Source organism: Microcaecilia unicolor, chromosome 2 (assembly GCF_901765095.1).
Source record: "Microcaecilia unicolor chromosome 2, aMicUni1.1, whole genome shotgun sequence".
In the NCBI taxonomy this organism is placed as follows: domain Eukaryota; kingdom Metazoa; phylum Chordata; class Amphibia; order Gymnophiona; family Siphonopidae; genus Microcaecilia; species Microcaecilia unicolor.
This window is the reverse complement of record NC_044032.1, coordinates 72,884,342-72,897,948: the sequence shown is the minus strand read 5'-3', so window position 1 is coordinate 72,897,948 and position 13,607 is coordinate 72,884,342. Positions and strand designations below refer to the sequence as shown.

General features: G+C 43.4%; 1 protein-coding gene across 1 annotated transcript in view; it reads right to left on the bottom strand.

Moving 5' to 3' along the window:
- Window positions 1-13,607, bottom strand: part of NIPBL (NIPBL cohesin loading factor) — a 1,064,356-nt gene that overhangs the window by 658,384 nt on the left and 392,365 nt on the right. The window contains 3 exon segments of the mRNA XM_030191924.1: window positions 347-418; window positions 647-841; window positions 11,620-11,802. Of these exon segments, the coding sequence (XP_030047784.1) occupies window positions 347-418; window positions 647-841; window positions 11,620-11,802 (450 nt within the window).

Here is a 13,607-nt window from a genome sequence, read left to right as displayed (position 1 = left end):
TTTTGTCTTCGGATTCATAGATGCAACAGCAAACCTTAACAGATTTCTACCCTCGAAGAGGGATATTTTCAAAAACATTTTCCAAGATAACTAAGTGGTTATCTGGATAAATTCTAACCTGAAAACCTCCCTCAATGGCCAAAAGTGCACTTGCTACTTTTAGCCATTAAATTTCTCACTCCCATTCTACTACACCTACTTTGCACATGCAATAAAGAAGTGGGTATTTTGCTGAGTCAGCTGAATCCAGCAGTTTATTTTGCTCCATTCAGGTTACATATTACTCTACAGTATGTTGATTAAACAGAATATAAAAATGTAATCAAATGTAAACAAGAAGAGTCACCTTCAGGAGTCAGTTTAGGTTCATAAGCTTTTCTTTTCTTTTGTTTTTCTTTTTTCTTCATTTTCCTGTACACTGTAACAAGGTTTTAAAAACATCCTTTACACAATGAAATAAAAAAGATTAAGTGGAAGGTTTAAGACTGAAAGTGCAAACATTATATTAAATCATATTTACAATTTGGTTTTGTTTCAGAAACACATACAAAACAGAATTTTCAGTAATTTATACTACAATTATGTTAATTTTACACAGCATGAATTAAAACTGGTAATCCACACAATAAGTACTTTGCTGAGTTACCATCACTGAGGCTCGGAGGAGGAGAATATTCATCAGAGTCCTCTGCACTGCGATCTCTGTAACGGCTACCAGAACTCCTTCTACCTTCATAAAAATGGCCACTTCTCCTGTGATCCCCAGAACTTCTCCTTTCACGCTCTTCATACTCCCAAGCTTTATCAACATCCTTATCTTTCTTGTGTCTTTTTCTAGAAGCTATGAGTGAAATGTATCATTGTTAAAATTGTAAATGTTGAATACAGATTCAGTTTCATTGGAATTACTCTGCTAGGTCTATTCATATGAATTAGTAAAAATCAATATATTAAATACATTCATGTAACTTATATTCATCTCCTTTAAACAGCAACTCCCCACCCCAACATACACACATTCTTAACATTTAAGAGAAAAAGCAAACGGATGTTCAAGCAGTAGTCCGAACAAAATTCTCTCTTAAAAAAAAAAAAAAAAAAAAAGAGGGATTTTATACTTTTAGGGGGTATAGAGTGCCTATGTGGGATGTACAAAAAGGTGACCATTTTATTAAAACAACATTGAGGGAGGATTTTGTGCCTTAATCCCTGGTTACTTACTACACATATCAATTTGCTTCTTTAAATTATTGTAATTTGTGTTATATTCTGTATATTATTATGTTTTATTCATTTTATTGTTTGTTTGTAAGCCACATTGAACTTGAGTCTATTTCGGGCTAATGCAGGGTATAAATGTCATGAAAAAATAAAAATAAAATTGCCATGTAACACTATCCCCAATAGTGCACTAACTTAAGGGTACCTGGTGCTTTAGTGAGTTAGGCCAGGCAGGTGTGAACTCTAGTTAAGAAAGGCGCAGTGCCCCCCTCCCGGGTGCACGGAGCCGCCATTAACATGGCGCCGTGCCCCGATGGGGGCATGCGCGAAGATCCCAGCGGGGTGCGAGCAGGGAGCAGCGGGAAATCTTCCCGCCGCGCGGTGGCACCCCGCTGGGATGGGTGGGGAGAAAAAGGGGTATATAAACCCCGAGACGGAGCCCAGACGTCCTCTTCCGACGTCCGGGCATTCAGCCTGCACCCAACCCCCCCCCCCCCCCCCCAAAAAAGAAAGTGGATATGAACACATATGTACTATGTCGCAGCTTTGGCGGGGTACCCAAGCCTGAAGGAGTAAGCTAGGCAGCCGAGGTAGCTGCGCTTACGGTTGAGCTCACTTGCTTTGCGGCAGAAAGCTCTGTATCTAGTTGGTCAGCCTTGCTTATAGCGGTGGACTGGGTTGGCTAGTAAACCGGAAGGTTGATTGGCTTGGGTATACCCAAGGTTATAATGATTGTACATCAGTATGTACATCAGTACGTACTTGTGTTGTGAAGTGATTTTGATGTTATCTGGTTACATCTCCTGGTCCTTCTTACCCCACTTCCTAACCCAGCATACCTCAAGGTGATGCTCGCCAACTCTAAATAGCATCTGGAGTGGAGCACAGTTGCCACCAGTGCACACTGAAGGAGTGCAAAGATAGAAATGATAAGTAGTAGTAGTAGAAGTAGGTCATAAGATACTATCTTCTGCTACACCAGTGCACATGGGTCTACAAGCCCTCTCCCCACCCATGCCTCTGCCATTTTGAACATTGCATGGTGTCCGTCTCTTGTTCCTCGTCATCTCCTTTCCTTTTCAGTACTTCTGCTCAATCTCATCTTTCTGTAAACCTCATAATGCACAATTTTTGAGGAATAAGTTTTTACTTATTAGCATTATTATACAGCTCCAGCCCTCTATTATGGATGTGACACAGACTTGGCTAAAAGGCAGAGCATCTTTCTACCTCACAGTCTTCCCCATAAGCCTATGCCCATTTTGCCTGTAGTCAGACTTCAAAGAGGGGTGGGGTATTGAACTATTTGTACTACGCTCTTCTCCTTTTGCCGATTTTTTTTAAATTGTTCAACTTGATACTTCCTCCTCCCTTGTTTGTCGCTTTGCATACCTGGCCCCTTTCCTCTCATCAGCCTTGTTTGAATATTTTAACTCTTTGTTGGCAGAGTTTGCTATGCATTCTGATCCATTTCTGTTGCTACGTGATCTGAATAATCACATGGATAATCCCTGGTCTTGCCTGAGACATGATTTCCTGATTCTTCTTAAAGATCTGGGATTCTCACTTATTTCCAGTGTGTCTACACACCAGGGTGATCACTGTTTGGATACTGTCACTACAAGGGATCTCATGACCCCTTCAGGTCATTTTTATGCTACACCCTTATCCTGGTCTGATCATTACCTGGTTGCCTTTCAATGTCAAGTGATCAGGCTATATTCCTCCTCAACTCACCCATCTTTTAGCTTCCAACACCATTATAAAACACTAGACAAGGACCTTTTTTTCTGCACAGTGTCTTTAAGAGTTTCCCTCTTTCTCAGCATTTACCTTCACTGACAAAGTTGATTTATTTACTTCTCATGTCACCCTCTTGGATAAACTTGTCCTTCCAATAGATGTTCTTACTCATTGTGAGAAATACTTTCCATGGTACACTTGAAATTTATGGACACTCCATAGGGCAGAATGGTCATGGAGGCAGGAATGCACTCCAATCACTCATACTTTCTGCAGATTTTTGTAGAATCAAGATAAATTTCTTCTCAAGCAAACTAGATTGGATCTTCAGTTGGATACATTTATCCAATAGTTAACTGTCAAAGATAATTCCCAAGGTTAATTATCTCTGTACTAGAAACGATAGTGAAGCTTATGCCCTCACTTTTGACCTGGAACTATGGAGAAATTAGGCGTTACCTGCTAATATGCTTTCCTTTAGTCCCTCCAGACTGGTCCAGATTGAGACTGATGGGTCGTGCACGCCTTCCAGCAGGTGGAGATTGAGAACTCTGATTCTTCAGGGAGAGCCAATAAGAGCCCTTGACTGATAGAGAAAGACCCAGTAAATCGCACCAAAGAAAAAAACAAGGAGCCCGGTCTCTGTGCATCTGGAAAACTGAGCAGCCACCTGAACTAGGTGTCGTCATTGAGGATACGTTGAAACCTTCTGCTCAGCATGCTACTGCGGCTAAGAAATCAAATAGAATGTTAGGTATTATTAGGAAAGGAATGGAAAACAAAAATGAGAATGTTATAATGCTTACGTATCACTCCATGGTACGACCGCACCTCGAATATTGTGTTCAATTCTGGTCGCCGCATCTCAAAAAAGATATAGTGGAATTAGAAAAGGTGCAGAGAAGGGCGACGAAAATGATAAAGGGGATGGGACGACTTCCCTATGAGGAAAGGCTAAGCAGCTAGGGCTCTTCAGCTTGGAGAAAAGACAGCTGAGGGGAGATATGATAGAGGTCTATAAAATAATGAGTGGCGTTGAACGGGTAGATTTGAAGCCTCTGTTCACGCTTTCCAAAAATACTAGGAATAGGGGGCATGCGATGAAGCTATAATGCAGTAAATTTGAAACGAATCAGAGAAAAATTTTCTTCACTCAACGTGTAATTAAACTCTGGAATTCGTTGCCAGAGAATGTGGTAAAGGCGGTTAGCTTAGCGGAGTTTTAAAAAGGTTTGGACGGCTTCCTAAAGGAAACATCCATAGACCATTATTAAATGGACTTGGGGAAAATCCACTATTTCTGGGATAAGCAGTAAAAAATGTTTTGTACATTTTTGGGATCTTGCCGGTTATTTGTGACCTGGATTGGCCACTGTTGGAAACACGATGCTGGGCTCGATGGACCTTTGGTCTTTCCCAGTATGGCAATACTTATGTACTCAGGGCCCATGCAAACTGCTGTCCATGCCTTCTGCAACAGGCACTAAAGGACTGCAAGAATCTTAGAGAACTAAATTTCAATAAAGACAACTTCTCTCTCGTTCATTTTTTTTTTTTTTTTAATAAAATCATAACCAGAGAACACAGCTTTCCACAATTAAACAATACAACAAACTACAGCATTCACAGGAGGGCTCTAGGCCGGTCCTGAGGGACTAAAAGAAAGCAAATTAGCAGGTAAGGCCTAATTTCTCCTTCCTTAGCGTCCCTCTGGACCGGCCCAGATTGAGACTGATGGGAAGTAACAAAGCAGTAACATTATGGGCGGGACCCCAACAAACCCGCTGGGAGGACACGTGCTACAAAGACTGCATCCTGATGATACTGCACATCCAATCTGTAATGCTTCGAAAAAAAAAAGCAAAGAAGACCAAGTCGCCGCTTTACAGAACTCCAAAGGCGGAACCAGAAAACGCTCAGCCCAAGAGGCAGCCTGTGCCCTAGTGGATTGAGCTTTCCCTCTGGAATGGGCTTGCCCGCCAGAAAGTAAACAGAAGCTATCGTCTCCTTTAGCCACCTAGAAAGAGTGGGTTTAGAGGCCGCTAACCCTTTTCAAGTTTCCCCAATCAAAACAAACAGACAATCTGTCAGACGAAAATCCTCTGTTACCTACAAATAATGTCTGAATGCCCGCTTAACATCCAGACACTTGAGACAACGTTGCTCCTCCAATCCGGAGGAAGAGTCCAGGACTGGTAAAATCACAGACTGTGAAACATGAAAATGGGACAAGACCTTGGGCAGAAAGGAAGGGACAGGGTGCAATACGACCCAATCCTTAGCAAATTCCAAAAATGGAGATAGGCAAGAAAGAGTTTGCAACTCCGACACCCTTCTAGCTGAGGCAATAGCCACCAGAAAAAACACCTTAAGCGTCAAATCCTTCAAAGTACAGGATGTCAAAGGCTCAAAGAGAGGCTGCGACAGAGACGAGAGAACAAGATTATGATATTGAAAGGGAAAAATCGCCCGAGCAGGAGACCGTACTAAGCCCACTCCCTTCAAAAAAACGGACGACATCCGGATGGGCCGCTAAGGACTTTCCCTGAACTCGCCCCCAAAAGCAGGAGAGGGCTGCAACCTAGACCTTAAGAGAAGAGAGGGACAAACCTTTCTCCAAGGCCCACTGCAAAAACTCCAAGACACGCACCACCGAAGCTCTAAAGGGGGAGGCCCCGGACTCAAAACACCACTCCTCAAACACTCTCCATGTCCTGATATAGTTAAGTATAGCAACGCTGGGATCGAAGTATAGTGGAGACTACATTCGCAGAATAACCTCTCCTACTTAACCACGCCCGCTCAAAAGCCAAGCCGTAAGACAAAATCGAGCCAGTTCCGGATGAAACAGCGGCCCTTGAACCAGCAGGCCGGGCTTCTCTGGAAGCTTGAGAGGTGACAACTAGGAGGTGTAGCAGGTCGGCGTACTGAGACTTGTGGGGCCAGTCCAGTGCTACCAAGATCACTTGCCCTCGATGATCCTCTATCCTGTGCAGGAGATGACCTATGAGAGGCCACGACAGAAAGGCATACAGAAGACCCGTCGGCCAAGGCTGGAGAAGCACATCGACTCCCTGCATTGTCGGCTCCTTCCGGCGACTGAATAATCTCAGAACTTTCGCGTTGCATACAGAGGCGAGGAGATCCATGACAGGAAGCCCCCAGTGATCTACTAATGCCCAAAATGCTCCGTCGTCGAGGGATCACTCCCCTGGATCCAGAGTGGTGTGACTGAGGAAATCTGTCTGGACATTTTCTGCTCCCGCCACATGAGTCGCTGAGATGGCCAGTAGATGAGGCTCTGCCCAGTTCATGAGAAGTGCTGCTTCTCACTCCAACTGGAGACTTCCTCCTTGTCATTGACATAGGCCACTGCTGTGGCGTTGTCCAACATGATGCAAACCAACATGCCATCCAGAAGTGGGCAAAATGCTTGGACTACCAAACGAATCGCCCTCGTCTCCAGGAGGTTTATCGAAAAGGAGGCCTCCTCTGGTGACCAAAGTCCCTTGGTATATTGTCCCAGACAGTGGGCTCCCCAACCCCTTAGAATGGCATCCGCCATGACCACTATCTATTGTGGGGCGTCCAGTGGCATCCCCCTGGACAGATTGGATGTCCGGAGCCACCAACAAAGACTGCCCCTCACCTGCAATGGCAGCGGTGATTTACGGAAAAGGGAGCCCCTCTGCAGCAACCACCTGGAGAGAAGGGACCTCCGCAGAGATCTCATGTGCACTCTGGCCCACGGAACTGCCTCTATAGTCGCAGCCATGGACCCCAGTACTTGAAGATAGTCCCTTTCACATGGGATACAGTACACAGAAACTGCCGACCAGGGACTGCAGCTTTTTTAAATTTATTTTTATTTATTTATTGCATTTGTATCCCACATTACCCCACCTATTTGCAGGCTCAATGTGGCATACATAGATTTGATAACATTGTCATTACAGGATATCGGATACAGTTATTAATGTGTAGCGATTAAGGAAGGGGAGAGGGAAGAAGGAAGAGAGTTAATAGGGTAGTTATAGAAGGTATGTGTTCATAATTGAGTGGTCTTAGTGAGGTTATTGTAGGCCTTGTTGAAGAAGAAGAAGAAGAAGAAGAAGAGTGTCGAGACGCACTCCCAGATAGTCCAGGGGCTGAAATGGCTTGACACAACTCTTCTGTGAGTTGACCACCCATCCCAACAACTGCAAGAACTGAACCACTCGGTCCATGACCTGAAGGCTCTCCTACTAAGACTTCGCTCTGATCAGCCAATCGTCAATGTAAGGGTGAACAAAAATACCTTCTCTCCTGAGAGCCGCTGCTACCACCATCACCTTGGTGATGACCACCGAAAACAAACTCTGGCTATTAAAGACCTGTAGATAGCTGCCTGTACTGCCAACACCGACACATCGAAGCTACTCTTCAATAGTGTCTCCATACGGCGGTCCTGAACATGCTTCAGGGCAGTGCCACTATCCACCGGCATGGTATTCCACTTGGTGACCAAATAAACCACCGCATCCACCATGGGAGGCTTTAACAGGGATTTGTCCACCTCCAAGACCGGATAGAGACAAACCATAGCCTTAACGGGCCTAAAAGCCAAATCAAGGACATCCCACTGAGCCTGGATCACGTCCCTGATATCCTGATGCATCGGGAAAGTCTTACCTGGTTTGCTCAAGGTGGATCTTCTAATCAAAGGGGTTTGATTAGAAGATCCACGTGGCTGATTCTCACGAGATTCCTCTGCCTCAAAACGTAGGGTGGAGGAAACCAAAAAAATGAAATCCTGAAGATCTTCTTTGTGAAAAATCTTCAGTACCGCCGAATCCTCCCCAGGAATGAAGGGCTCCGCTCCACAGTCACCTGGACCAGAGCTCTCCTACTCATAGTCCTCGTGAGAGAAGTCTTGTTCCTCCAGGGAGGGCATTTCCAGATCTGAATCAGGATCAAGATCCTCATCCATATCCCAGGCCTCTCTTTCTGTTGACACCAGTTGCCCCTCAGAGGGTCTTTTGCTAAAAGATACCAGGAGAGGGTTAGATTTCTGCAGTAAGAAAGCTTTATACATTTGGAGGACAAATTCTGGAGGGAACCCCCGCGGTGGCATCTGAAGGAGAACTGGATACATTCTGTGAAGGAGCATGCTGTGAAAAAGGCAGGGCAACAGAATTCTCCACAGAATCGGCAGAGGCATCTAAAATGGCAGCGATTCCCACCAAAAACAGGACCGCCGATTTTCCTTTACTCGACACTAAATCTTTAGCCCCTCCAGAAGGAACTGGCACCGGAGAAGCCGAGGGTACTCCCTGCGAGGAGCTCTGCACAGCACTGCAATACCTGCAAAAACCGTTATAACCTACTCCGTCAACTGATACACTGTGCAGCTTTGGAACTTCTTGGCCATGCTGGCTATAAACGGCGCCACTGTGTTTTTTTTTTTCTTTTACTGAGCAAAGAGAGAGGACAGCCACCAGCTAAACAACCGCAGGCAAAACGGCCCAAATATCACTACCGAAAGCTGTGTAAACCGGGCTCAAAGCAAAATGTGTTTTGTTTTTTCTTAATCAAATGGATGCCTCTCCCAGCCTAGCTGCTCTTCCCCCAAAGAGTCCTATGCAAACTACCTCAGCAATAACACTGGAACCGGGAGGATAAGGGGTGAAGGACCCCCAAGGCTGCAATAGATCTCCACAGACCTCAGCCTCCTACAAGCAAGTTAATCACAACCAGATGCATAGAAGGGAAGAATACTGAGATAAAACCACAGAAAATCAAAGTAAAATGTCAAGAAAGAGAGTACACTAGAGAGGACGAAGGGCTCACCAGCTTCCACCTGCTGGAGTCTGAGATTACTGGATCTTTCTCTGTCAGTCAAGGGCTCTTATTGGCTCTCCCTGAAGAGTCAGAGTTCTCAGTCTCTACCTGCTGGAAGGCGTACACGACGGAAGAAACGTAATACTCTCCAAGGCCCATCTGTGAAATAACCGAGTCATTTTTTCACCCTCCTTCTTTCCCTGCTTCTTGGTTCTACTGCCTCAACCTTCTCTTTTTAAGGGTATAGTACCTTCTGTAAATTCTTACCCACTCCTTTCTTGGCCTCCAATGCTTAATTGCCTCTGTTCAGCCTTCTGAATCATCTTTAGATGGAGCTCTGGCATGGCTCCTAAAAGACTATTCCACATCTCTCTCCCCTGTGCTCTTAGACTTAATGAGCAACAGCCTAGCTCTGAGTACTATCCCATATTCTTGGAAACATTCATTCATTGGACATTGCTTAAAGAAGACAGGACTTGATAATTCCTTGCCTGCAAATTTCCAGCCTGTGGCCAATCTTCCTTTTCTAGCAAAACTCACTAAAAAGACAGTTTATTTGCAAGTCATTACATTTTGGAATTTTAACAACACGTTTCATCCTAAACAATCTTGGAAGGTAGTAGCATGTAAACTGCTATAGTTGCCATGATAAGCAATACTGTCTGCCATCTTGATTCTGAGAATGATGCACTTCTTATTTAGCTGAATCTAAGTTCAGCTTCTGACGTTGTTTATCATTTACTGTTGCTGGTTGACTTTCAGGAAACTGGCCTCAAGTGGGTGGCTTTTAATTGGGTTTGTTCATATTTTTCTTACTGAACCTGTCAGGTAGCACACAGCAACATTCTGCTGTCCTCTAGCACCATTTAATGTCTCCCAAGACTCAATCCTCACTCCCATCCTTTTTAACATTTTCATTGCCCTGCTGGTTACCCTCATTCAGGATTTTGGTTATCAGTCCTTTAAAATAGACAGATGACATTCAGCTCTTAACTACACTTTAATTGGGATGCTAGCTTTCAGATTTCTCTCCTGCTTTCTTCCTGGATTCTTTGACACAAGTTAATCCTTAATCCACTGAAATTTGAAGATATATGGTAAAGCGGTATGGTTCCCTAACCGCTTTACTTCACCACCCTTTCAGCCAGAGATAGACTCAGCTCCTTTGTTCATTTGGGGTTATTTTACATATTTCATTATCCTTCAGCTCCCACATTTCTCAGGTTACTCAAAAATGTTTTGCTGGCCTTTGGCAAATACAGCCTCAAATTATTTTTGGATGACAAAGCACTAAATACCTTACTACGTGATCTTATATTAAATTGCTTCAGCTACTGTAAATTGCTGTTGGCAGACTGACCTCTTTACATGTTAACTACAATTAATACAAAATACAGCGTTGAAAATTAATCCATGGGGCTAGAAAATAAGATCATGTGGCCCTTCTTCTTAGTGCGCAGCATTGGATCCCCATCACCTGTAGACTTCAACTTAAAATTCTTCCTACTCATAAGGCATACTTCACTAGTATACCCTGTTTTCCCTCATCATTGCTTTTTCCTTATGCTCCTCCTAACCTTTTGGTTATTCCTTCCATTTCCGTGGTTCAGTTAGATTCTTTCCATCGATAGCCTTCCACTGCTTAGCACTCACGCTGGAATCAACTAGCTCTCACACTATGTACTAAGTCTTCAATTAAAAAATTTAAGAATTTTCTGAAGACCTATTCTTCAGAAAATTCTGGCCGTATAAGTCTGCCCAGCACTATCCCTGCCTCCTAACCGCCAGAGCCAGTGGTGGAGGCGGGACTGGAGGTTGGAAGGCAGGGATAGTGCTGGGCAGACTTATACGATCTGTGCCAGAGCCGGTGGTGGGAGGCGGGGATAGTGCTGGGCAGACTTATACGGTCTGTGCTAGAGCCGGTGGTGGGAGACGGGGATAGTGCTGGGCAGACTTATACGGTCTGTGCCAGAGCCGATGGTGGGAGGCGGGGATAGTGCTGGGCAGACTTATACGGTCTGTGCCAGAGCCAGTGGTGGGAGACAGGGATAGTGCTGGGCAGACTTATACAGTCTATGCCAGAGCCGGTGGTTGGGAGGCGGGCTGGTGGTTGGGAGGCGGGGATAGTGCTGGGCAGACTTATACGGTCTGTGCCGTATACACAAAAAGTAGCACACATGAGTTGTCTTGTTGGGCAGACTGGATGGACCATGCAGGTCTTTTTCTGCCGTCATCTACTTTGTTACTATGTTATGTTATTCTTCAATACGGTATTTGCTTAGTTTTTCCTTATCCATATTATCCCTATACCTGCCTTTTATTCCCACAGAGGGACTGCTTTCAATATTTTTAAACAGAAAGCAAAGGAGGGGGGAGGAACCCCTAACACACAACTCCTGAAAGAAGGAAGCTGGAATTAAAAACATACTAAAAAGTACCACAAAACAAGTAATTTCAGTGAAATTCTGTAAATATAATCATCAGTTCTAACAAAGAAAGGCAATATGAAGCACGCAATGCACACGTGGGAATGATAATGCATATCCTAAGGGATCCTGAATACTTCAACAGAAAGTCCTCCAGAAACTGTTGCATCAGCACCATCTGGTAGTGTCACTCATCTGCAAGAATGAGGGGACCTCTTTGTTTTTAGAGAAAATATATATACATCTATGTTCTAAATAATATGCTCTGTTTTTCATTAGTTCAGAAACTAGTAGAATCACTATTCTTCAATGTTCCTTGTTTTTTTTTTATATATTTTTCCCCCCAGGAACTATCAGGGGTCTCTGCAAGAGGAGTTATTCTGGTGTGACAATGTACTTTGCTACTTACATTCAAAAGCTCCGTCGCTGTCATTGTCTTCCTCAGAACTTATCTCAGCATATTTAGGCTTCTCATTAACTGTGCTGCGTTTGCGCTTGTTCATTTTTACACGTTCACAAAGTGGCATGGAAGATTCAATCTCTGCCACGAGCTCAGGAGGGAGCTCTTTTAACACTGACTGATCAATGCTACCTAGTAATGAAGAGCAAGAAAGGTAAGAAAAAATAAAACATAAAAACTACACAATTATATATGTGACCCTGCCTCAAGGCATGAAAATTTAGAAGGAAGAAATGCCAGCAATGTACCAGGACTCCCCCCCTACACAGTAACTTATTTATCAAGGGTTTCTAACTTGTTTTTTTTTTTTTTTTATTTGCCCATCCATAATTTTCTGATAATGCTAAAAGTAATAACTAATTATCAAAATAATCTTTTGTTGCTTATCTTTAGCGTTAAGCAATTTTATAAAACTGTTTTAACATCAGAATTACATAGTTATACAATTCATTAGGTTGACAGAAGCCAAGAGATCCATGAAGTCTAACCACCTGGTAACGCAAAATAAAATAATGTGAAACTATGGTCCATGGTACTGTACAATTAAAAGAAAAAGTCTTCCCTAAGTCATACAAGTTAAGTAGCTTAAGTTTCCTAGATAAAGCATTGTCTACTACCTATTATATGTGAAAAACAATTAAATTTATTACTACTACTACTAATTTCCATGGTACTAATTAGACATGCAATGCTGTAGTACCATTAGGACTCCTACTTTATAGAACTTAAATCTAATCAAGAAATCATAGGGAAGAAAATACTTTGAGAATTTCATTTATTAAGAACATGGTAAAACCCATCAAGGCCATAATCAAGGATTAAGGTTTAAAAGCGGCCTCAAAAAGGAGGCATGAGACACCAACTCAAGTCTTTAACAAATGTATAGCATGTAAAATGAGTTTATCTTGGTGGGCAGACTGGGTGGACCGTTCAGGTCTTTATATGCCATCATTACCACGTTACTATGTTATATGTTACTATGCAAGGTGGAAAACATGGAGTTCCTAGCTGGCAGCAGAGAAGGACAAAGGCAGCGAAATGAAAAACAGTGATGCTCATGAGGATGGGTGTAAGGAAAAAGGAGAGGTAGTGAGTAGATGCAGAATGAAAGCACATGTAGGTGAAAAAAAGAAGTTTGAACTGTATGTTGAAACAGATAGGTAGCCAATGTAGTAACTGCAGATCAAAGGTTGTGTGTGTGCAGTGACACTGAACAAGTTGCACAGCTAAACTCTGAATAGACAGTACAGTTCAGAAATTATTCAATGAAAACTGTGAGGAGCAGGCTGCACTAATCTAAGCAAGATGTGATAAGAAAATGAATAAAAGTTTTGATACTGTTATCAGAAAAAATGAAGATACATACCTGTAGCAGGTATTCTCCGAGGGCAGCAGGCTCAATATTTCTTACGTGTGGGTCATCATCCGCGACGTCCCAGGAGACCGGATCTTTTCTTTAGAAAAAACTAGAAGTTTGTAGAATGCTCCGTCGCACACACGCGAGCCGCTTCCCGCCCACGATGCGAGCCTGACTAAACCAGTTAAATAAAAAGCAAAGAAGGTAAATAAAGACAACTCCAATGGGGAGGAGGGAGGGTTGTAAGAATATTGAGCCTGCTGTCCTCGGAGAATACCTGCTACAGGTATGTATCTTCATTTTCTCCGAAGACAAGCAGGCTCCATATTCTTACTTGTGGGGTATCCCTAGCCCCCAGACTCACTCAAAACAATGAACACTGGTCAATAGGGCCTCACAACGGCGAGGACGAAACAGAGATTGACCTGAAAATAAATTGAACTAGGTGAGAGCATAGCCTGGAACAGAACAGAAATAGGCCTAGGAGGGTGGAGTTGGATTATAAACGCCGAACAGATTTTGCAGCACCGACTGCCCAAACCGACTATCGCATCGGGTATCCTGCTGGAGGCATTAGTGA